We start from the raw sequence: 26,633 nt of genomic DNA on the forward strand, positions 1-26,633 counted from the left end.
GATAAGACAATTGAATACTCTCAAAAGTTGAAAAACATTTTCATATTCTAAATTCTAATATCTTCATATTCTAAAATTAACCATTTTGCATTGTCATCTCGTAATTATCTTTTTTTAAACTTCTCTTTCTAATAGGTATAAACACTTTTGTTGAAATCATCTTTGGTAATCATGGCAGAAGGTGGATTTGATCCCTGTGAATGTGTTTGCTCTCATGAACATGCAATGAGACGACTGATCAATCTGGTAAGTTAAAGTGGGAAATTTTTATCCTAAGTTGGCAATGGGAAAATGTTCTATACTTAAATTTATCAGTTTTAAATTTATAAGTTTTTAAATATTAATTTTTTCTGATATGGCTAGCCAAAATATTCCACCTCTACATTCATCTACTCAGAGGTTAATAAGGGAGAGGTTTCTAGTACATGGCATTCACAAGTTACTGATCTGTGCTATTTCATTCAAATACCTTCAGCAAATTAAGATTATTTGTATGTTTAGTCATTGTCAAATTATTGCCTAATTTTAATACCAAAGCAACTTTGTAACATATTTTCAAGTTTAAACTTGTGACTTCTTTTGCATTCAGTGTATATTTGCTACAACAAAATTAAAGTATAAAAAATATTTGAAAAATCATAGCATTCATTTGTTATGATGGAATAATACATCCTGAATATTTGATATTTGCTTATTAGTTATAGGCATAGTATGAGTAAGATTATTTAAGTCTGTCAAGAATTTACATTATCTACTTTACTTATAAATTGATAATAATTTAGATTTACCTTAAAGTATGTAAAAATTACTTTTTTGTTTGCATTATTGTTGTGTAGTTAGATAAAAGTAATCTTAATCTTATACTTGTTAGGTTAATTATTAAGGAGCAAATATTCTTCTAATCCTGTGCTACCATATACTTAATTCAAGTATGCTTCTTTCAATTGTCTTTATTTGGGGATTAGTCTATACTGTACATTTATTACTAACTTTTAAAAAGGTGCCTTCTAGAATAAGGATTAAAGTTAGGAAACAGAATTTCAAGAGACAGAGTAAATGGGTGTGGAGCTAGAATGGGAACACTGCAATGGTAACACCTTTTTTTAGTTTCTGGTGAGCTCAAAAATATTATTTGTGTTAGTTGTCAATCATTTTTCATGGCTAGATCCATTAATCTATAGGGATATATTTTTCTTTGAAATTAAAAGAAGCTAGTCTATAATTTGTTTCACATTTTTCTCTTGTTTTTTATTTGAATCTTTGTAATACTGTTTTAAAAAGATGATGGCAACCATGGAAACAATGTAAAAACTAACAGACTGCCTTCTGTGGGGGGGGTAGAGGGAGAGAAGCAAGATTAGGGAAACAATTGTAAAATTCAAAATTAATAAATTCTTTCCTTAAGAAAAGATGATGGTAATTGATGTCCAAAAGTGTCTTGACAAGTTAGAGTATTGGGTTAAATCAAATAAGATGAAATTCAGTAGGGAGAAATATAAAGTGTTACTCTGGGGTATTGGATTCAGTTCTAGCTGCCTCATTTAAAGAAGAGTATCGGGATGGCTAGGTGGTACAATGGATAGAGCACCGGCCCTGGAGTCAGGAGTACCTGAGTTCAAATGGGGCCTCAGACACTTAATTACCTAGTTTGTGTGGCCTTGGGCAAGCCACTTAACCCCATTTGCCTTGCAAAAAACAAACAAACCAAAAAACCCTTAAAAAAAAAAAAAGAAGAGTATTGATAAATTGGAGAGGAGGACAAACTGAGTTCTTACCATATCCTGCCATTTGGTGACCCTTCAGTGTATTTAACTTGGAGAAGGAAAGACTCAGAGGATTGCAATTGTTTTAGGGATTTGAAAGACTTGTCTCACTGAGAAAGGATTAAGTTCTATTTGACCCTAAAAGGCAGAACAGAAAGTAATAGGTAGAAGTTGGAAAGAGGTCAATTTAGATTAGATTGATAAAAAAGTACTTCCTAACAATTAGGGCCTCCCTGGAGAGGTGGTGAGTTGGAGATTTTCAAGCAGAGACTGGTTTTTATTAATTAAGAGTAGAAGACTCATTTCAGGTATGATTTGAACTAATTTATTTTTTTTAGTTTTGTTTTTTTTTTTTTGCAAGGCAAATGGGGTTAAGTGGCTTGCCCAAGGCCACACAGCTAGGTAATTATTAAGTGTCTGAGGCCGGATTTGAACCCAGGTACTCCTGACTCCAGGGCCGGTGCTTTATCCACTAAGCCACCTAGCCCCGCCTGGTTTGGGCTAATTTAAATGAGGAGCACCTAGTTTGTTCAGTGGATAGAGTACTGGATCTGGAATCAGGAAAATCTTACTTAAAATTTGTCCTTAGACACTTAATGACCCTAGACTAGTCAGTTAACTTCTCTTTGCCTTAATACACTGGAGAAAAAAATGGCAAACAGTCCAGAATCTTTGCCAAGAAAACCCTGTGGACAGTACTTTGGGCAATGGGTTCACGAAGATTTGGACATGATTGAACAACGACAATGAAATTAAGTGATTATTGAAATCCCTTCCAACTTAATTTTGTAATATCTATGCTTATGCATATAAGGCATAACTGGAATATTTACGAGAGCAACATTTACTTATTCTCCAACTAACATGGCAAAAATGAATTATTTTTGTTATCAAATTAAATACTCTTAAAGGTATTGAGGGTTCCAAAAATCATATGATTGTCCCAGAAAAATTAAAAGTATCTTCATTACTGGCTGAGTTGGAGCCAGGATTCCAAAGAATGAGTCCATATATATAGCATAACAATTCAGGTTACAAATTAGATTGATATAGCAAGTAATAGTGAATGAACAGATTTTATTTTTAGGATTAGCAGACCCTTATACCATATCTGATTAATATTCTTAAAACATAAGAATATCTTTGAAATCATCTCCCTATCTTTTTTTCCTTAGTAAGAAAACATTTGATTTTCTGAACTTAGAAAAGGCTATCCTTCCAACTGCTCAAAGTAAAGATGAAAAATAACATTTAGAAGAACTACTGGGGGGCAGCTAGGTGGCACAGTGGATAGAGCACCCACCCTAAAGTCAGGAGTCAGGAGAAGAACCATTGCGGTCAGCACATTCTGCAACTATAACAGGATAAGAATTAGAGCTCTGTGGATGAAAATGTGTCAAAATGAGCAATTAGTCAAAAGTGATTCTATGTAGCATTGACTAGATTCTGCCTCAGAGACATTACAGTTACTGCTTTTTGGTCTCAGAGTACTCTTTGACACCATCACAATTGGCCCATATTTTTCCTCTCTGTTTTTTGCCTGAAGATAGATTCTAATCCCTACTCATGCCATTTTACTGTTTTTCTGCCGCTGGACCCAGATGGCTCTGGAGGAGAAAGTGAGGCTGATGAATGTAAACATTCCTCCCTCATTTAAAATCCACTTAAATCACTTTTCTTTAATTAAAGATTTTATTTTGAGTTTTACAATTTTTCCCCTAATCTTTCTTAACTCCCCCCATCCCCCTCAGAAAGCAATTTTTCAGTCTTTATTGTTTCCATGTAGTGTATTGATCCAAATTGAGTGTGATGAGCGAGAAATAATATCCTTAAAGAAGAAACAAGGGGCGGCTAGGTGGCGCAGTAGATAAACACCGGCCCCGGAGTCAGGAGTACCTGGGTTCAAATGTGGCCTCAGACACTTAATAATTACCTAGCCGTGTGGCCTTGGGCAAGCCACTTAACTCCATTGCCTTACAAAAAAAAAAGATAGTGATTTGATACTATTTGGGGTGGCTAGGTGGCCTAGTGGATAAAGCACCAGCCCTGGAGTCAGGAGTACCTGGGTTCAAATCTGGTCTCAGATGCTTAATAATTACCTAGCTGTGTGACCTTGAGCAAGCCACTTAACCCCGTTTGCCTTGCAAAAACCTAAAAAAAAATGAAGAAGAAGAAGAAGAAACATAAATTACAAGACCAGACAATAAGATATCAGGTTGTTTTTTTTTCCCCTAAATTAAAGGGAGTAGTCCTTGAACTTTGTTCAAACTCCATGATTCTTTATCTGTATACAGATGGTATTCTCCATTGTAGACAGTTAAATCACTTTCATGTCATGACATCACCTCCCTAATGGTCATGATCCTTTTGAGAAAGACAAACAATTAACTCTGTGAATAGTAGTAGGAACTGCCCCACTGGAAACTCAACTGGAACTGTGCATATTTACCCATCTTTCTTTCCCTTCCTTTTTCTTCCCTATATTCATCTAGCGTATCTTAACTTTTACCTGTAGGTTTTCTGCCTAAAGGAATGTAAATTTTGATTATTGAAACCACACTAGAAATCTTGGGGTTTACAGGATAGACTTTTTTCTTAACAACCATACCTTAAACCCAAATCATTGTGACTCTCCTTGATTGACTAACAGTAGATCCTAGGACAAGCCCCATTTGGTCATTGTCTGGGCCCTGATTGGTTCAGAATGAATGTAAATAGCATTTGTTTCTGTTTTGACCAGAAACCCTAAGGATATTCCCCTGGCAGAGTTATTTATTCATTCTTTCATTTATATAGACCAGGTAAAAGAAATCATACTTTGCCTCATTTCTTATCTGGCCTTTAATCACTGAATTGGCATTGCCTTAGATGAACTGTGACCTGTTATGGACCTTAGCTTAAAAAGGTGAAAGTTGGGGCGGCTAGGTGGCTAGTAGATAAAGCACTGGCCTTGGAGTCAGGAGGACCTGGGTTCAAATCTGGTCTCAGACACTTAATAATTACCTAGCTTGTGGCCTTGGGCAAGCCACTTAACCCCATTTGCCTTGCAAAAAAACCTTAAAAAAAAAGTGAAAATCTCCCAATACATCCAGGTTCATCTCCAGGCATCCTGATTCTACATCTGGCCACTGGTCCCAGATGACTCCTCTGTGGGAGAAAGTGAGACTAATGACTTTGGCTTTTTTTTTTTTTTTTTTTTTTTAGGTTTTTGCTAGGCAAACGGGGTTAAGTGGCTTGCCCAAGGCCACACAGGTAAGGTAATTATTATGTGTCTGAAGCCGGATATGAACTCTGTCCTCCTGACTTCAGGGCCTGTGTTCTATCCACTGGGCCACCTAGCTGCCCTGAGACTAATGACTTTGCATAGCTCTCCTTTGCTGTCATCACCTTCCAGATGTAATGGTCCTCTTTTTTGTTTTTAAACCAAGCTGATGAAAATATATTTTAGATTGGTTGAAGAAAAAATAAAATATTAGAGATAGCAAAATTATGTAGTACATAAGACAACTTTTAAAAAAATTGAAGGTAATAGTCTTTAAACTGCACAGTTCTTTCTCTGGATACAGATGGCATTTTTTGTTGCAGATACCCTAAAATTGTCCTTGATTGTTGCACTGATGGAATGAGCAAGTCTATTAACATTGATCATCACCCCCATGTTGCTGTTAGGATGTTCAGTGTTCTGGTTCTGCTCATCTTGCTCAATATCAATTCATGCCATGATCCTCTTTCAGAATATATGACAAGCAGAAGTCTTATTAGGGCTTGGATGTATTGAATGAATATTGCTAGTGGGTTTACTGCTGCCACTTCAAACCCTCATCATCACTCTGTATGTGTGTGTGTGTGAGAGAGAGAGAGAGAGAGAGAGAGAGAGAATGCTTTTGCTTTTATCCGTTCATAACCAGTGATAATAATGTACCTGATTTAGATAGTTGATGTCAGAAAAATCAAACATCATCAGTTTTAGCAGCTTCTTGGTGATGTGAACAAAGGATGCTAAAAAAAGAAGTGATCTTATAGCTTTCTGCTTGCTTAATAACTGCCTTTTGTTTCTCTGCCAAAGGTAACCTCAATTCTAACAGACTTGTCATGCTAAAAGAATATATGCCCCTAAAAAAAAGGGAATGTTGGTACATTTTTACACTGGCACTAGATGTGAGAGAATGATAAGAGTTGTAAAGACAAATGGAAGCATAAATTCTTAGCTTAAGCCTCAAAAAGACTGTACAGTATGTCTTATCTGTGTGAGGGGACTACACTTTGAAGCAGAGAAGAGGTAAATGAAATTCAGTCACCTTAACTCAGCTAATTATATTAATCATATTAAAAATAATAACAGGGGCAGCTAGGTGGCGCAGTGGATAAAGCACCGGCCCTGGAGTCAGGAGTACCTGAGTTCAAATTCAGTCTCAGACACTTAATAATTACCTAGCTGGTGGCCTTGGGCAAACCACTTAACCCCATTTGCCTTGCAAAAACCTAAAAAAAAAAAATAACAGTACACTTTAACATTTTTTAAGGCTTACAAAAGCACTTTATCTTTTGCTTTTTGCCACAATCCTGTAAGGTACATACTATTATTATCTCCATTTTACAAATGAAGAAACTGAGGCCAAATGAGATTAAGAAACTTCCTTAGGATCACACAGCTAATGATCAAGGGAGACTAAGAGTAATTTTTCGTCTATTCTGTGCTAGTAGTCAAGTCTGGGGTAGTTGTGTGGGCCACTAAAGAAGACAAGTCACCTAAGGAAAGTGCTTCCTTATCTGTTTATGGGTGAGTGGCTACTTGTTCTACATGCCTGTAGCTTGGTATTGGCAAGGTGATTGAAGACATCTCAATCAGAATAAGAATAACTAAATCTTGGTTTTTCCAGGCATGCCCTGACTTGGGACAAGGGTCCAACGAGGTGTATTTACCAAAGAATATAACACAAATGTGAATTTAAGAGGCTAGTAGTGTTGACTCTACTTGCCTGCACAATATTCACAAAACATTTGACCATTTTTGATCTGAAGAATATAGAGTTAGAAACTAGATAATAGAATATTTCGTTGACTTTAGTTTGAATATCTAGACCTCAAAGAATAGCCAGTCAGTCATTAATAATTCAGGGATCTCAAATAGGATGTTCCACACACATCTCGAATTCGACATGGCCAACACAAAACTCACTGTCTTCCTCCCTGCCCACCCCATACCACTTATCGTATCTGTCCTTCCAACAAATCTGTGAGGTAGGTGTTATTATTATTTCCACTTTATAGATTAGTTCATTGAGACTTAGAGTCCATGAAGGAGAGTAACTTATAGAGGTCTGGAAAGGGACCAAGGATATGAATAGCCTTAAAGTCATATTTGATCCTAGAGATAAAAAGAATGCTGAGATAATAGAGAGCCACCAAAGGTTCAGAAAATTCCCTCTACTAGTGTGAATCATCAGCTTCTGTTCTACAATGTAGTTTTGTTTTTTCTTTTTATTGTTTTTATTTAAATTTTCTTTTTTTCAGTTGCATGTTAAGATAGTTTTCAGCATTCATTTTCTTAATTTTGAGTTTCACATTTCTGTCTTACTCTCTTTCCTCCCTCTCCCTATAATTATAATTACTCCTCCCAAGTAATAAAGATTATACATTATACATGTATAATCATGTTAAACATATTTCCATAATAGAACATGACCAGTGAAGACAAGGAATACTCCCAATTTCTCTGCCTTGATCAGCAAGCTGCATAGTAATTTTATGGGGGGGGGAAGGGTAGTCAGTACTAGAAAGGGTGGTGAGGAAAACTGTCTTTGGAAAAGAATTGGGTCTTAGTGAGTGCCAAAAAATGAAAGTAGCAAGTAAAGAAGATGAAAGAAATTACTTAATTATTCTTGAGACATGAGGAAGACATGAGGAAGGAATTACCATGTTAAATATAATTATTAAAAACTAAATTTATGTAAGAATATCAGACTCATATAGTATGTTTTTTCTAGGCTTTATATGCCAAATGTATAATCATAATACAAGAAAATGTTAAAAATTACATCACTACTGGATTCATGATTCAGTCTAAATCATATGTAATGATTTAAATTTTTCTTGTAAAACTGCCTGATTATGACCATTACACCCTTTCCCAAGAGAACTGTGTTGTACATTTTGTCTCTTTTAAAAAATCCAATTTGTACTGCCAAAGTTTAAGCACTATTATTGGAAACTTGTGTATCATAGACATTTGAATACTAGTGCTTAAAATCTTTGGATACTAAGGAAAATATGTAGTCCTATTTCTTCATTGATTACAAAGACAATATGTATATATGTTTAAATCTATATATGAAAGGAATAAGATGATTTGGAATGATTAGAAATAAGTCTTTTTGAGAAACCTTACTTCTCTGAATGCTTATTCATTTGAAACATGTTCGAGAACATAATGGTAATTCCCACATATTTCTTAAAAGTTTACGTAACTTTTTCCCAAGTTATATTGTGAGGTAAAAGTAGTGTACATATATGTATTTGAATCTATTAGTTAAAGATGTTTCTGTCTTATTTCTCTAGTAGAGTAATCCATTATGTAGAAGTAAACTATTATATCATTTAGTTTTTCTCCAGCCTCTTAAAGCTTGCATCAAAACTTAACCTCATAGAGGCAGCTGGGTAGTGCAGTGAATAGAGCACTGGCCTTGGAGTCAGGAGGACCTGAGTTCAAATCCAGCCTCAGACACTTAATAATTACCTAGCTGTGTGGCTTTTGGAAAGCCGCTTAACCCCACTGCCTTGCAACAAAAAGTTAAAAAAAAAAACTTAACTCAGTTTTGGGGATGGAGGTTAGAGTTAGAATCAATAAACATTTTTAAGAGCCTCTATGCTGGGCATTCTACTAAGCCCTGGCGTCCCAAGCAATGGCAGGGTCCATCCTTGCCCTCCAGGAGTTCACAGTTTAATGACATAGAATATATCAAAGAAGATGAAAGTGGGGTAGAAGGGACATGACATGAGGTGAGTGCCCTGGAGTATCTGGGAGGGACCCTCCTTCCCTACCCTCTCCACTCAAATAGAAGAAGGGACTCCAAAGGTAGGAGGGAGATTCCAGAGCTCAGAAAATCCAGGAGAGAAGCCAGGTTGGGATAATATAAAAATACTATTTGGGAAAATTGACTGACCACAGTTAAATTGATATTATGCTAGTTTAACAAGTATAGTTATGGAACCCGTGGAAGTTGTCCTAATGCAGCAGTAGGAAGCAGAGCAGCAAAGATTCCCCTCTCCAAACTCCTCCAGATACAGAAAACACACCAGATTGAATCCTGAGGGGTGAATCCAAAAATTTTGCATTCTCAATCAATGTAGAGAGACAAAGAGATCTATGAGCTCATGGGATAGGGGGCTAGTGTGAGCCACACCACATGTGGAACCAACCAGTGCCTAGGGAAATTCTGTGAACCAAAGCAAGAAGTGGGGTTCTCAGATCCGTTCTGAAGCACCTCTTGTCCTATATCCAGGCACCACAACAGGGATAGGTATGAACTGATAGCTTTGTTGCCCACTCTCCATTCCAGGTCATAGATCCAGGGCAGACTGACCAGGGCTTCTGTGCCCACCTTGCCAACCTGATGTTGGTGCAGGCCTTTGGTCCAGTCTGAAACTTGCAGAAGGATAATTCAGTCTCTGTCACAGGACCTAGAAGAGCTTCCCAGCTGGCCAACAGAGGACAAGTGTATAGTAGTCAACTTTGCTCAGACCCAATGCCAAGTCAGAGCTTAGACCACAGAGGTGCAACCATCAGATCTTGCCCTGGATCACGTCACTTTGGAAGAGATGCAAACTCTCAGGTCTGGAAACTGAGCTGTCCTTAAGATTTGTTATCCCAAGAAAAAAGCAATAGGACCAGTTCACCTGCCCTACAGAAGAGCATAGAGCCTGGCCTTAATATCAAGTTAGAAGTCAGAAAGCGAGGTGGGGGGGAATACCATTTCATAAAAAAGCTATTTTGGTGACTCTAAAAAACTATTAGCAAAACCTCAAAGATAAATACAACTTAAGCAAAAATGTAACTAAATTTTCTGAAAAAAAAATAGGAGTTAAAAATGTTTTTGTCAACAAAATGAAAGTACTCAAGGAAGAAATGGAAAAGAAATAAGAACTGTAGGGCTGGCTAGGTGGTGCAGTGGAAAAAAGCACTGGCTCAGGAGTCAGGAGTATCTGGGTTCAAATCCTGTCTCAGACACTTAATAATTACCTAGCTGTGTGGCCTTGGGCAAGCCACTTAACCCCCTTTGCCTTGCAAAAACCTAAAAATAAAAAAATAAGAACTGTAGAAGAACAAACCAGAAAGGTAACTGACAGCCTGGCACAAGAGGTAAGAAACCCAACCAGCCTTTTCCTTAAAAATTATAAAGGAATGATAAAAGCAATAACTACATAAGAAAAGAAGAAATGTTTTTTTAAAAATCAAGACAAAAAAATGGAGAAAATGCAAAGTATCTCCTAACAAAAACAACTACCTGATCTGGAAAATGAATCAGAGAGAATACTAGCTTATCTGAACATCAGTCATACAAAAGTCTAAACATTATATTTATTGTTTGCTGTTGACTCTTGAAGAAAACTAATGGAGTCACAATGGGTGATGTATAGACTCACTCTCGAATCACAAAATGTCGTCAGTCTCACTCTCTTCCCAGATTCATCAAATCCTGTGTCAAGAAAAAATAATTCAAGATGACTGACAGTGGCCTGTACAGTGAATGAACTTGGCAGCTCTGATGTCTGACCAAGCCCTGTTCTTTCCACAGTACCTGCTTCAGGCACCTTCCTGGCCATTGGAACAAATTGTTCTCATCTGCCTATTGTGAACATCATATTTGATGAAAACTGTACAGATATCTTAAAGCCAGAAGGCAGTGTGAAAATTGAAGGAATCTACTGGTCACCTCCAGAAAGAACCCCCCCCCCCTCCAAATGAAAGCTCTCAGGAAAGAGAATGCTAAAATCAGGAGCTTCCAGGTCAAAGAAGACATGCCGTTCTCTGCCAGTAAGAATTCAAGTACTGAGGAGCCACAGTCAGATTCACGTATGATTTTGCAGCCACCACTCTAAAGGAGCCAAGAGTTTGGATTGTGTTATTCCTGATTTCCCCAAGGAGGGGAATCCTTGGGTAAGCCAAAATTAACTTACTCAGCAAAACAAAGTAGAATCCTACAACAGGAAAAACAAAGAATCTTTAATGAAATCAGAGACTTGAAGTATTCCTGATGAAAGCAACATAGCTGCATAGAAAATTTGAAGGAGGTAAGAGAAGCATTAAAAGGTAAACATGACCAATGCTAAAAAACTAAACAAGGATGAACTGCTTACATTCTAATACGGGGAGATGATATATATGTCTCCTCTGAACAAGATCACCAGGACTCAGAGGGAGTCCTAATTAAAAAGAGGAGTTGGTTTGTGATATCTTGGTATTAAAAGAAGAATAAAAAGGAAGGAGGGGAGAGATACACTGGGAAGTGGGGAGGTCAGGGAAAATTATATGATTTCAGAATGCACAAGGAGATATTGGTAGAAACGAGAAGTTAAGGGGAGCAGCTATTAAAGCTTATAAGGGCACAAAGAATTTTGGGACAACCCATATGTTTTCACTGAGGTGGTATTAGTATTATCTACTTTAGAAATTAGTTTAACTGAGGCTGAAAGATGTGAAAGGCCAGAGTCACCCAAGTAGTGAGTATCAGAGTCAGCAATCATACTCAGGTTTTTCTTATTCCAAGTCCAATTTTCATACCCACTGTTGCCATCTGGTGGCTTCAAAGTAGGGTGAAGGAAGGGCAAGGAAGCTAAATAGGGAACCATGTCAATAATCTAGGTGTCCAGATGTTGAGAGCTCTAGGGGCTGGTGGGCATGAAAGGTTTTTAAAAGCCTTTTAAAAGTTGTTTGAGTTACTATATATACTGGAAGGTCATTGCAAGAACTAAAAATAAAAGCAGAGGAGTACCAAATGTTTTCTGGTTTAATCATGAACTGATAAGAAAACTTAAGAGAAGTAGCTTCTGGGATACTTGCAGAAAACAAGTATTTAGCCTTATCTTGATATGTGTGTGAGATATTGGTACATATCTAGTAATTGCCAGAGTGTACTCCCATTTTTGTCAAATGGCGAGTTGTTGGCCCCCAAAGCTTGGATTTTTGGATTTATCACACCTTAGATTACATGATCATTTATTTATTATACACCTAATCTAGTCCACTGAGTGCCAGTAATTGTTTTGATAACTTCTGCTTTGTTAATAGAGTTTGAAATCTGGAACTGCAAAGCCTTCTCCTTTCACATTTTAAAAAATTGACTTTGTTGATATTCTTGACCTTTTGTTCATTCCAATGAAAAATTTTATTTTATTTTTCTAGTTGTATAAAATCATTCTTTGGTAGTTTGATTGGTGAAAGCCAGTTTTGTTGTAACTGCTTGCAGTGTGCCTCCCCTGGTGAACCTTCTTGGGGAAAATTAGAGGCTGAGTTGTTTGAAGAAGCATCCTCACTTTGCTTCTGCCTTACTAGGGAGATGAGAAAGGATCTTTTAGTTTTTGCTTTGACATCTATTTCATCCACTTTGAGTTGGAATTTTTAAATTTAACAGTAAAGATGTTTGATTCCTCCCCTCTTTCTCCTGTTTTTTTAAACAGATGTCAAGTTTGTTTTTAAAGGGCAAGGATGATTGTATAATTTGCTTTGTATACACTTTTGCAGGTTTTTGCTCTTTGGTAAGTTATTATACCATGATAATTATTCTAAAAATATTTTTCATCTCTTTAAAAAGATTTTTGGTTCTATGTAAAAGCCAGCTGGAACAGATGATATTATTTTCATTTCTTCTGACTCACCCCAGATATTTGAGGGTTACTTTTTATCACTGTGAAAGGACATTTTAGGTCTTAAAGTAATAGTTTTATGCATTTTTGATTTTATATAATGAATTTTTTCTTTTCATTATTGATACTCCTTCCCCACCTACCCTCCTTGGTTTTCCCATCTAGGACTATAGCAGAAATAACTGCCCCTGCACTTAGGGGGTAGTCTTCATCTAGAAGGGGAGGCTTTGACCTTTGCCACTGACTCCCCAAATATGGGTGTCTCTAATTTGACTGATTTTGAAGGAACTTAATAGAAATGTTTAAAGAAAATGTTTCAGGAAAACATGAAAGCACAAAGTGCCAAATTGTGATTAGGAATCCCAAGGGATACCAGCTTCAATATCAATACATTGAGACATTGTCTGACTTGAGTCAAACCAAGTTGACTCAAAACAAGTTTCAGAGCTCATTGATGGCTGAAATTCTAACCCACAAATGAAGAGATTAGCTGCTTCTAAAGCTAGAAAAAGGCTATTTTGTTAAAGGAACCATTTAACCTGTCCCACATAATTGATTTCTCTTCTTAAGAGAAATTCACTTTACACCAAGGATGGTTGCAAGTTTAGGCTTGGGACTAATTCTTGCTTTGAAATGAAAGGATTACCAACGTTTTGATATCAGTGATGGAAAAAGACATTTAGACAAAAAATGACTAACTTCAATTGTCAATGAAGAAATGTTTCCTTTGTAAGGAAATTACAAAAGTTCCTTCCAGCAATTACAAAGAATCTTCAATGATTGATTCTTGAAATAACGATCCATGATGTACATTAGGGGCCATGCTGAAGGAAGAGTCCAGTCCCTGGATAGTTATGGAAATATGGAAGAAAGACATTATGTTCAATGTTGGTGTGGGTTATTGGAAATCATTTGTCACCATTTCAAGAGTTATTGTTGGTATGAATTCAGCAAAGATTCAAATTGTGAATAATTTAGGAATAGGTATATGACAGTTCAATAAAGTATTATTTCTGAAGTCTAATTAGGGCACAAGTGAACATTGAAATGTGAATGGTTTTAATGTAAAAATAATTATTTTTTGTAATAGTCGTAACCCTTTAAAATATAATCAGTTATCAGATCATCCTATCTCTAACACTTTTTTCATATTCATCCACTTCCCTCTAATGACACTGCTAGTATTTTAGTTTAAACCCTCATCACTTCTTGTTGGCATCCCAATTGTTTCCTTGCTTCTAGTTTATTAGCCATGGAATCATCAACTATTCTTATGAGTCAGTCCTGTTCCCAAAATCTTTATCTTCCTCTTCTTCTAGGTTAAAAATCTCAACCTAGATTCCAAGACCTTCTGCAATCTGCTTCTAATCTTCCATTTTCTCCTTACTCAGTGGTACTTCATTTCATATATCTGGTCAAACTTTAGTATTAACTAGTTGATTCTCTAGACACAACAGTCTGTTTCCTACTTTTCAGCATTTCCATAAGTCCTCTCCATGCCTGAAATGCACTTTTGCATAATTGATATTTGCATCATTGATATTACCTTCCTTCAAGTTCAGTCACCTCTTCCTTGAAACCTCTGATCTTCCCAATGTTAAATGTTTTTTTCTTTAAATTATCTAGTATTTACTTACCTTTGGCACTGCATCCTCTCTTTTCTAACCCCAGTAGGGAGTATAAGCTCTTAGGGGGCAAGCATTGTTTGTTTTTACATTTGTAAGGACACATTTGAAAATTACTTATGGTACTGTCAAGTCAAAAGACAATTACTAATGTCAGCAATATCTTGATATCATTTATAAATGGGGCAGGGGAGGAATTGCTAGTATGTCTATGAACACTGTATTGTCTTCCTTATGCATATAACTATCAGTATTCTCAACTGTAATGTAACTTAAAAGTACATATAATGGTGGTTCTTAATAAAATCTAACACTTATGTAATATGTAATTTCGCTATCTCTAATGTTTTCTTTCTTCATTTTGAATCTGATTCTTCTCTCATGAAAAGTTCAGTTTTGATTTTTGCCTATTATGGATGCAAATGTAAAGTCTTTATCAGATTGACTTCTGTTGGGGGAGGGAGGAGGGAAGGAGGAAAACTATAAAACTCATAGCCTCGCAAAAAAAATGATTGGTAGAAACTACCATTGAATGTAATTGGAAAACAAAGAAAATTTTATGTAATAAAAAAAATTTAAAATAAAATCTTAACATTGACTTGATAAGCATAAGTAAATAGAGCTTAGTGTAATGAAATTCATAGGCTTATATGCATAATCATTGTTGGATGCATAATTACGGAAAAATATTTTTATTATTGTTATTACATAAATATTTTATTTTTCATTACATACATTGGGAGTTTCTACCAATCATTTTTTTTGCAAGGTTTTGAATTTTACAATTTTTTTTCTCCCTCTCCTTCCTCCCCCAACAGAAGGCAATCTGATTTAGGTTTAACTTTGCATCCTTGATAAGCTTAGATTGAAATTGAACTTGTTGTGAAAGAAGAATCAGATCCAAAAGGAAGAAAGAAAACAGAGATAGCAAAATTATGTAATATGTAAGACAACTTTTAAAAATTGAAGATATTAATCTTTGGTCTTCCTTTAAACCCCACAGTTTTTCCTCTGGATACAGATGGTATTCTCCATCACAAATACCCTAAAATTGTCCCTGATTGTTGCACTGATGGAATGAGCAAGTCCACAGTGTTCTTCCTGTTCTGCTTATCTCACTCAGTATCAGTTCATGCAAATCTTTCCAGGCTTCTCTAAATTCCCATCCCTCCTGGTTTCTGATAGAACAATAGTATTCCATAATGTACATATAATGCAGTTTGTTCAACCATTTCTGTAGTTGATGGGCATCCCCTCAATTTTCAATTCTTTGCCACTACAAAATAAAGCTGCTATGAATATTTTTTGTCCATGTGGCATTTGTGCCCTTTTTCATGATCTTTTTGGAATTCAGACTTAGCAGTGGTATTGCTATAACAAAGGGTATGTATACTTTTCTTGCCCTTTGGGCATAATTCCAAATTGCTCTCCTAAATGGTTGGATCAGTTCACAGCTCCTCCAACAATATATTAAGTGTCCCAGATTTCCCACATCCCTTTCAAAATTAGTCATTATCCTTTCTGATCATATTGGCCAGTCTGAGAGGTGTGAGGTAGTACCCCAGAGTTGCTTTTATTTGCTTTTTTTTCCCTAATCATAATGATTTAGAGCAATTTTTCATATGACTATAGATAGTTTTGATTTCTTCATCTAAGAATTACCTTTTCATACCCTTTGACCATTTGTCAATTATAGAGAATGACTTGTTTTTTTATAAAATTGACTCAATTTTCTATATATTTTAGAAATGAATCATTTGTCAGAAACACCAAAGTACCTTTCAAATGTACTTTTTTTGAACAAAGATTTTATTTATTTTGAGTTTTACAATTCTTCCCCTATTTTTGCTTCCCTCCCCTACCCCCCACAGAAGACATTGTTAGTGTGTTTACATCGGATCCATGTTGTACATTGATCTCACTTGAATATGATGACAGAGAAATCATATCCTTAAGGAAGAAAAATAAAGTGTGAGATAGTAAAATTACATAATAATATAATGCTTTTTTTTCCCTAATCAAATGCACTTTCTATAAATGCACTATTTGTTTGTTGAGCAGTCAAAGGTTGTGGATCCTATTTGCCAGCAACTAGGCTATCCTCCTTCATCTTTGGGAAGAGTACTGAGGTTCACTATGACTTTTCCTTTGCCACCTTTGAATTTGAGAGGTACTAAATCAGTAGGAGTAGGGAGAGGTCAGAGGAGGAGGGAGCCTGGAAGAAATCAGTATTGATATGTGGATCTTTAAAAAATAGACTTCTGATGACTTTATGAGAAATCAAGACACAATACTTCAACACCAAAAGAATGAAAAATTAGGAGAGAATGGAAAACATCTCATTGAAAAAACAACTGATCTGAAAAACAGATTCAGTAAAGATAATTTAAAAATTATTGGAATACCTGAAAGTCATGATCAGGAAAAGAGCCTTGACCACATTTTTAAAGAAATCCTACAGGAAAATTGCCCTGATATCCTAGAAGCAGAGGGCAAAATAGAAATTGAGAGAATCCACCAATCTTCCCCAGAAAGAGATCCAAAAAAAAAAACCCAACCCCCAGTAATATTATAGCCAAGTTCCAGAACTTCCAAGCCAACGAGAAAATATTATAAGCAGCCAGAATGACACAATTCAAATATGGAGCTGCAGTCGGGATCACACAGGATTTAGCATCAACTACATTAAGGGCTCGTAGGGCTTAGCATATAATATTCAGAAGGCAAAAGAGCTTGGAATGCAACCAAAAATCAACTACCCAGGAAAACTGAACATCCTCTTCCAGGGAAAAAGGATGGACTTTCAGTGAAACCGGAATTTCAAATGTTCCTGTTGAAACGACCAGCTGAACAGACCTTAAATACAGGACTCAGGTGAAGCATAGAAAGCAGAGAAGGGACTTAATGAGGGATTTAATGATGATGAACTGTGTATTCCTGCATAGAAAAATGATGCTGATAATGCTCATATGAGCTTCCTCATTTGGTAGAGCAGGTAGAAGGAGCTTTTATAGATGAAACACAAGAGAGAGCTGAATTTGAAGATATAAGATATTGTAAAAATGGATTTAAATAGCCAAAAGGGAAATGTACTGGGAGTAAGAAAAAGGAGAGGTGGAATAGGCTAAGATACTTCATATAAAAGACATTATTTTTTTTAAGTTTTTTGTAAGGCAGTGGGGTTAAGTAGCTTGCCCAGGGCCACACAGCTAGATAATTATTAAGTGTCTGAGGCTGGATTTGAACTCAGGTACTCCTGATTCCAGGGCTGGCATTCTATCCACTGCGCCACCTAGCCACCCCTAAAAGACATTTTTTTTGCAATGAAATGGAAGGGGAAAGGCATGGGGGAATGAGGGAACCTTCACTCTTATCAGAAATGGCTTAGAGAGGAAACAGCATACACATTCAATAGGGTAAAGACATCTGAAGTGAGGAGAGAAGGGGGACAGGGGGAAGAGGGGGGGATGTGAGTGATGGAGGAGGAGAGGGTAGATCATGGGAGAGAATAGATATAATGCACTATCTTTTTTTTTTATTTTTTGCAAGGTGCTGGAATTGGGTGACCTGTCCAGGATCATGGGGCTGGTTGCTTGCTAGGTCTCGGGTGGTATGTGGGCTTGGGGCCCTCTAGGCCCCAGGGCCAGTGCTTTGTCTACTGTGCCACTAGGCTGCCCTACAGCACATTTTGGAAGAGGGATGGGGTGAAGGGAGAGAGAGAATATAGTATATATAGTATATGGTAGTGGGGAGGAATGGATGGAGGGAGTTACAGTCAGTGGTGGCAACTGTGGAGAAAGTATAGAGGTGGCTTCTGTGATGGACTTACAATGAAGAATGCGATCCACCCAAGACAGAGCTGATGGTATCAGAACACAGACTGAAACACTTTTTTTTTCTCTTTCTTTTACTTTATTTCTCATGAGGTTCTATATTTTTGTGGGGGAGGGGTATTGTTTGCTCTTAAACAAGAATATTTTAGCAATGTATAAAGAAATGTAGAGTTTGAACAGAGACCAAAGACTATTACCTTTAGGATATGATTTCTCATTACATTCAACTTGGATCAATGTATACCATGGAAACAGTGTAAAGACTAGGACTGCCTTCGGGGTGGGGGTGGGGGAGCAAGATTGGGGGAAAGGTTGTGGAATTCAAAATAAATAAATAGACACAGATACAATGAAGAAATCCTGCCTTCAAGAAGTGACATTTGGATGGAGAACCCCGCCAATCAACTAAATCAAGGTCATTTGAGAGGAGAGAGGGGGTATTGGAGTGACTGTTGTGAAAGGTCTACATTTTTTTTCTTTTTCGCATTTCTTCCCTACCCGCATTGGGGGGGGGGGTAGATTCTTCCCTTGGCCTCATACAAAGACTGTTTTTGAGCAGTCCTTGGCATGATTCGTTGTAGCCATGTGGTATGTTCCATTATAGATATGTGCTGCAGTTTGTTAGACTTGACATGTCCCTAAATGCTAACAGTTTGCTTCTTTATGCCTCCAGAACATCCTGGGATACATGTTCTTTTTCGCTCTTTAGAAGCCTTGAAAGTGGAGAGGCCTACAGGGGTCATAGTCTCTAACTGCTAGGGAGGACACACAAGGGCCTCATGGTTTCCCAAAATGTTACACTGATTTGCAGCTCCCCCAACAATGTGTGAGGGTGCCCCTGCAATGGCTGTTAGGTCCTTTGGTCCTTTTTGTGAACTTTGATAACTCAACAGGTGTGATGGGGCATTTCCAAGTTGCTATAGTTACCATTTTTCTAATTAGTTGAGTATTTTTAAATATTTGTCATAGTTTAGATAGCTTTCTTTTGAAATCTGTCTATTCTTATACTCCTTATATTTTTTTATTATACATTTGATTACATTTTTTAGATAACTTTTATAAAGATTTGATAGCCTTATCCCAGCTGATGTGCAGCAAGTCTTCAGTTCCTCTCAAGGTTCTAAGGATCCCTTGAGAGATTGGAGATATATTTTTCTAATACCAGTTCCCATTCTAGTGTATTCTCTTCATTGTCAAGCCTCAGTGATTTGAATCCTACTATTATAACCAATTAACATGTTAGCTTTTACAAAGTCATCTTTATTGCACAGATAGATAGAGCAAGAAACAGCAGTTGAGAACCATTTCCCTCTGAACCAACATCATATTCTATCACTTCAGTCTTTAGGAAGGAATGCTTTTATACTTAAAACATTTGTTATAAAACATTAACCCCACTAAGTTCACTCAAATATATCATCACTGATGAACAAGTCCTGATTCTGGGCCATTGACCTAGATTCTGTTGATTACTCTTCATTGCCTGCTGGTACTTCTGCTCTCATCCTCTTGGCACTGGTCATTCTGACTTTTCAAAGGTCACAAGATTTTTATCCATCTCCAGGGTTTGTTCACTACAGAGCAGAAAGAATAGACAAAAACATACAGGAATAATAGCGGAGCCCCTACAACTGGTAGACCACTTGGAGGGACTGGGGTAGAATAATGAAGGCCTGAGGGGTCCTGTCTTTCCCCCAAGGGCTTATGTCCTGGCCTAGGGAAGAGGAAAAAAGAAATGATGTGTGGTGTGTGTGTGTGTGTGTGTGTGTGTGTGTGTGTGTGTGTGTGTGTGTGTGTGTGAGAGAGAGAGAGAGAGAGAGAGAGAGAGAGAGAGAGAGAGAGAGTGAGTGAGTGAGTGAGTGAATGAGCAGGGCCTCACTTCACATTCTCTGGCTTCTCCAGAAGAAGGCTTTTTAATTTCTTCCATGTGGGAGCCAGGGTGGAGCCAAGATCGTGACATGAAACTGACCTGCTTCCTGGAGCCTTTCCCTACCAAAGATAAATGAATCCTCTACTCTGACATTCAAACTACAGATCCCACCAAGAAAAAGAGAAGATTCAAAGAAGTTTTCAACATTAGAAGTCCTGGAGGATCTTCAGTGAAGGGCTCGATGTTTTGGGGGAAAAGTGGAAGTAAAGTCCAGGAGGTGGGAGAGTGGGAAAGCCAGGAGGAGGCTTTTAGCCAGCTTCAATCCAGGTCCTGACAGCTTAACAACAGCAGAGGTCTCAGCACCTAGATAGCAAGCCAACAAGGAGGCCTGCCGCCCCAAACAGTCTGAACCCCGAGAGCACCAGGGTAAAAGGTAAGACTGGGTTGGAAAACAAACCACTGTTATGTCAGAACCTGGAAATAGATGGGGAGGGAAAAAACCTCTGTAAAAGCAAGGTCTGGACTGCATAGGTAACATCTTGGATCACACCCCAGGCCCAGGAAAAAAGGGCTTGAATCTATACTCCCTGTACCCCAGAAGCATAGTAAAAACAGCAAAGATGAACAAAAAAAGCTAAAAAAGCGTTCACTATAGAAAACCACTTTACAGACAAAGATGACAGCAATGCTATGTCTGAAGAAAGCAGTGAAAAATCACTCACAGGGGCCATAACAAAACAGTCTATAAATTGGACTCAAATACAAAAGCTCATCAAAAAGCTTAAAAAGGAATTTAAAAAACAAGAAGAGAGGAAGAAGAAAAATGGAAAAAAGAAATTAGTCATGAAGGAGAATTATGAAAAATTTATCATAGAAATGAACTCTGTTAAAAGTAAAAATAACCAACTGGAAAAGGAAGCACAGAAGCTAATTGAAGAAAATAAAACACTTAAAATTAGCATTGAATAAATAGAAACCAATGAATCTACAAGTCTATAAGATTGCATCAAACAAAATAAAAAGGCTGAAAAAATTGAAAAAAATGTAAAGTACCTTTTAGGGAGAATGAATGATCTGGAAAACGGATCCAGGAGAGATAATCTGCGAATCATAGGAATACCAGAAAGCCTGGATCAAGAAAAGAACCTGGAAAATATTATGCAGGAAATTAGAAGGGAAAACTGTCCAAATATACCAGAACAAGATAACAATATAACCATTGAAAGAATCCACAGAACTCCTCCACAAAGAGACCCCAGATTAAAAACTCCAAGGGCTGTAATAGCTAAATTCCAGAACTCTCAAATAAAAGAGAATATTGCAAGCAGCAAAAAGAAAGCAATTCAGATATAAAGGAAATACAAACAGTGTTTCAAACAGGACCTATCAGCCTCAACATTGAAGGATCACAAGACCTGGAATAGCATATTTCAGAGAGAAAAGGACCTGGGATTACAAGCCAGAATATATTACCCTGCAAAATTCAGTGTATAGTGTCAGGGGAAAAGGTGGATGTTCAACAAAATACAGGACTTCCAGAATTTCCTGACACAAAAAAAACCCAGAACTGAACAGAGAATTCAATCATCTAATATGCAACTCCTAAAAAAAAGGTGAAGGAAAAAACAAAACAAGTGTTGGTCAAGACAGTCAAATTGTGTACAACTCTAAAAGGGAAGCTATTACGCTTCTAATTCTTTAGAACTTTATTTCTCTAAGAATGATTAGAGGGTAGAATATAATGGAAGAAAATGAACCTAAAAAATATGGATATAATTAGATCATATCTCTCCATTATAGAAGTCCATCACTGAAGAAAAGCAGGGCTGTTTGTTAACTTTAACTTAAGTGTCTCATTATCTTTTGACTCACTTTAATCACAAGATGCTTAGCACCTTGTCTAATGAGAGCATCATGAACTGTGAGGACCTCAGTCAGTGTCTCTATAACTTAAGAATCATTTGTGAAGTTCTCAGGTGAGACCTCCCAGAGCCTTCCAGTACTTAGAGATCTTTAAGATTCTCACAATTATATCAGGGTTTGACTTAAAAGATTCTTCACTTAACAAGGGGTTAAATGTGGTGGGGTGGCGCTAAAGTGTGAAAGAACATAGGCCTGAGGGGAGGGGCACTTGAACTATTGTTCAAGAAAGGATATGACTTTGGCTGATGCTTTAGCTCATGATGAGGATTGTGGGTACTTGAAAGATACTTGAAAAGGGGGAAAAGTAAAAAATGATTTGAGTCAATGTTGCTTATCAAACAGTCAAGTAAGCAATCTGAGATAACTTGGTAACAGTAGGAGTTTATCAAGCCTTCAAATAATCTAACTGTGATTGATGATACCTAATTAATAATATTAGAGCAATAAATAACACCAAGGGAAGAGGCACAAAGGTTTATAATTTTAGAGGGAAAGAATGTGAATGCTGAGTAAATTCTATTCAATAAATTTAGCCCAGTGAGGGAATAAGATACATTCTCACTTGGGTTTAAAACTCGAACTTAATCTATAAGGAAGGGGTGGGAACTGGGAAAGGGAAAGATAAGAGAAGGGACTGTTAAAAGGCAAGGAAAGGTATGTGAAAATAAACTGAAAGTTAAATTTTTAAAAGAAAAGTCAAAGGGAAAAGGTAATAAAATTTTGATAAGGAATAAGAGAAAAGGAAAGCGAAATATAAATGGAGAAAGCATGGAGGGAAATACAGAATTAGTTATTTTAACTGTAAATGTGAATGAGATAAACTTTCCCATAAAAGGGGAAACAAATAGCAGAATGGATTAAAAAACCAGAATCCTTCAATATGTTGTTTACAAGAAGCATATTTGAAGCAGAGAAACAGTCAGGGTAAAGGTAAAAAGGTTAGAGCAAAATATATTATGCCTTAGCTGAAGTAAAAAAATCTGGGGTAGCAATCCTAATCTTAGACAAAGTAAAAGCAAAACTCAATTTCATTAACAGGGATAAAGAAGGAAACTACATCTTCTTAAAAGGCACCATTGGTAATGGAGCTCTATCATTACTAAATATGTATGCACCTAGTTGTATAGCATCCAGATTCCTGGAGGAAAAGCTGAGTGAATTACAAGGAGACATAGACAGCAACATTTTATTAGTGGGAGACCTCAATCTCCCTTTCTCAGAACTAGATAAGTCTAACAAAAATAAACAAGAAGGAAGTTAAGAAGAAATGAAATCTTAGAAAACTTAGATATGATAGATCTCTGGAGAAAACTTAATGGGGATAGAAAAGAATAAACCTTTTTCTCAGCAGTACCTGGCATCTTCATCAAAATTGACCAAGAACTAGGGCAAAAAAATCTTATAAACAAATGCAGAAGGGCAGAAATAATAAATACTTCTCAGGCCATGATCCAATAAAAATTACATGTAATAAAGGGTCAGGAAAAGATAAACCAAGAACTAATTAGAAATTAAATAACTTTATCATAAATATGGGTAGATTAAACAGCAAATGATAGAAATAATCAGTAATTATATCCAAGAAAATGATAATAAAGAGACATCATACTAAAATTTGTGGGATACAGTCAAGGCAGTTTTGAGAGGAAACTTTATATCTTTAAATGTCTATATGAATAAATAGAGAAAGAGGAGATCAATGAATTGGGTATGCAATTTAAAAAGCTAGAAAAAGAACAAATTTAAACATCTCCAATTAAATACCAAATTAGAAAGTCTAAAAATCAAGGAAGAAATTAAAAAATTGAAAACAAGAAAACCACTTATTTTATAAATAAAATTGAGTTGGTTTTATGAAAAACCAATAAAATAGATAAACCTTCGATTAATTTGATTTAAAAAAAGATAACCAGATTACCAGTATCAAAAATGAAAAGGTTGAAGTAACCACCAATGATGAGGAAATTTAAAGAGATAATTTGGAGCTACTTTGCTGAATTATATGCCAATAAATTGGATAACGAGTGAAAAGAATAAATATTTACAAAAATACAAACTGCCCAGATTAACAAAAGAGGAAACAAAGTGTTTAAATAATGCCATCTCAGAAAAAAGAAAGCGAAGAAACCATCAATGAAAAAAGTCTTGGGGTCCAGATGGATTTACAAGTGAATTCTACCAAACATTTAAGGAACAATTAATTCCTATTCTACAAAAACTTTTAAAAATAGGAAAGGAAGGCGTTCCACCAAACTCCTTTTATGACTCCAACATGATGCTGATACCTAAATCAGGAAGAACCAAAGCAGACAAAGAAAATTACAGACCAATCTCCCTAATGAATATTGATGCAAAAATCTTAAATAAAATTTTACCAGTGAGACCTCAGCAAATTATTACCAGGATAATATACCATGGTTAGGTTGGATTTATACCAGGAAAGGATGGTTCAACATTAGGAAAACGCTCAACATAATTAAATGTATCAATAGCAAAACCAGCAGAAATCATATGATTATCTCAATAGATGATGAAAAAGCCTTTGTTAAAATACAACAGCCATTCCTATTTAAAGCACTAGAAAGTTTAGGAATAAAATGGATTATTCCTTAAAGTAATAAATGGCAACTATCTAGAACCATCAACAAGTATTATATTTAATGGGAATAAATTCAGAGCATTGCCAATAAAATCAGGGGTGAAAAACAAGGTTGTCCATTATCACCATTACTATTCAATATAATATTGAAAATGCTATCAGTAGCAGTAAAAGAAGAAAAAGAAATTAAAGGAATCAGAATTGGCAATGAGGAAATAAAGCTTCCACTCTTTGCAGATGGTTTGATGGTATATCTAGAGAACCTGAGAAAACCAACTAAAAAACTCCTTGAATCAATTAACAAATTCAGCAAAGTAGCAAGATTTAAAATACACCTACATAAATCATCAGCATTTCTCTATATGAAGAACAAAGCCCAAGAGCAAAAGATAGAGAAATTCCATTTAAAATAATTGTAGACAACATTAAATCCTGGGGAATCTCCCTCCCAAGACAAACCCAGAAACTGTATGGACACAATTATAAAGCAGTCCTCACCCAAATAAAGGCTGATCTAAATAGTAGGAAAAGTGTCAAATGGTTATGGTGAGATTGAGCTAATATAATAAAATAAATGTGCTAAAATTAGAAGGAAAGTAGAAAGCTGGGAAACAATCTTCATAACCAGGAGTTCTAATAAAGGTCTCATTTCTAAAATATATAGAGAATTGCATCAAATTTACAAGTCATTTCCCAATTAATATATATGGTTAATGGATATGAAAAGACAGTTTTCAAATGAAGAAATTAAAACTATATATAATTATGAAAAAATGCTCGATTGCTATTATTTAGAGAAATGCAAATTAAAACAACTGAGATATCATCTCAACATCTATTCAGTTAGCCCAGATGAGAAAAAGGGAAGATGATCAATATTGGAGAGCTTGTGAGAGATTTGGCACATTGATGCAATACTGGTGGAGTTGTGAACAGATCCAACCTTTCTGGAGAGCAATATGGAACTATGCCCAAAGAGCAATAAAACTGTTTATATACCCTTTGACCTAGCAATTCCAATTCTAGTTCTATATCCAGAAGAAATGACAAAAATTGGGAAAAGTCTTACATGTTCCAAAATATTCATAGCAGCTCTTTTTTGTAGTGCAAAGAATTGGAAATTTGAGGGGATGCCCAACAATTGGGGAATGGCTAAACAATGAAGACTGTGGAATACTGTTGTTGTATAAGAAACCACGAATGGTCAGACTCTAGAGAAGCATGGAATGACTTAATGGGATTTGATGTTGACGGAAGGGAGTAGAACCAAGAGAACAATGTATACATTAACAACATTATGAGATGTTCAACCTTAATGGAAGCAACTCCCCTCGACAGTCCAGAGAGCTAGGACACCTATATTTGACAGGTTATGGACTATGTTATCCCTAATCAGATGAAGAAAAACAAAACAAAACACGAGGCAAAAAAACCACCCTTCCAATTTGATGTTTACACTATGTAAAAATTATCTCTTATGTATCTCTTTCCCTTAATCCTAATTCCTCATGCCAAAAATTACTAATTTGTAAACATATTTAATAAAATATGCATGTAAAATGCTAACTTGACTGTTCCCAGCTGAGGGGAGGGTGGAGGGAAATGTTGTAACTTGAGAATATGCATGTGTGTGTATATAGATGAAAATAAATAAATTATTTTTAAAAAAATACTTTTTTCCATGTAGTCTGATACCAAGCAGGATATTGTGGCCCATGCTCTGAGGCTGAGTTCCATTGATCAGACTTGTTTTCCCAGTGACTTCTTTCTTTTTTTCTTTTTTTCCAGTGACTTCTTTCAAAAGTGTTTTTGTTTGTTTTGTGAAAAGACTTTTGGGATTCAGGGAGAAGGAAGGGAAAGAGGCAATGGAAAATGTGAAAGATGAGATGAGATGGGGAGATGAGAAAGGGAGAATATTTTTTAGAAATTGTGATTGTAATAAATAACTGTTTTAGAAGTGTATTACTCAAAGTAACCCTGTGAGGGCAGTGCAGGGTTAACACTTTCTTCTTCTAGGTATCTAAGTAGGCTGGTAATGGTGCCATGACTTAACGCACCTACAAAAAAGGGTTCAACTCTCAGACTGTAATGTTATCATAAAATAACAAGCTTGGGCTGATGTCCTGTGGGAACAGAATGGGGAGCATATTCCTTAGT

The 26,633-nt window shown here is 36.3% G+C and overlaps 1 protein-coding gene across 1 annotated transcript in view; it reads left to right on the plus strand.

The window, feature by feature from the left end:
* Positions 1-26,633, plus strand: part of SMIM14 (small integral membrane protein 14) — a 65,002-nt gene that overhangs the window by 23,467 nt on the left and 14,902 nt on the right. Inside the window, exon 2 of the mRNA XM_074229606.1 lies at positions 136-246. Within this exon, the coding sequence (XP_074085707.1) occupies positions 172-246 (75 nt within the window). The 5' untranslated portion in view covers positions 136-171. The remainder of the gene's footprint in view (positions 1-135; positions 247-26,633) is intronic.

This window comes from Macrotis lagotis, chromosome 3 (genome assembly GCF_037893015.1).
Source record: "Macrotis lagotis isolate mMagLag1 chromosome 3, bilby.v1.9.chrom.fasta, whole genome shotgun sequence".
In the NCBI taxonomy this organism is placed as follows: Eukaryota; Metazoa; Chordata; class Mammalia; order Peramelemorphia; family Peramelidae; genus Macrotis; species Macrotis lagotis.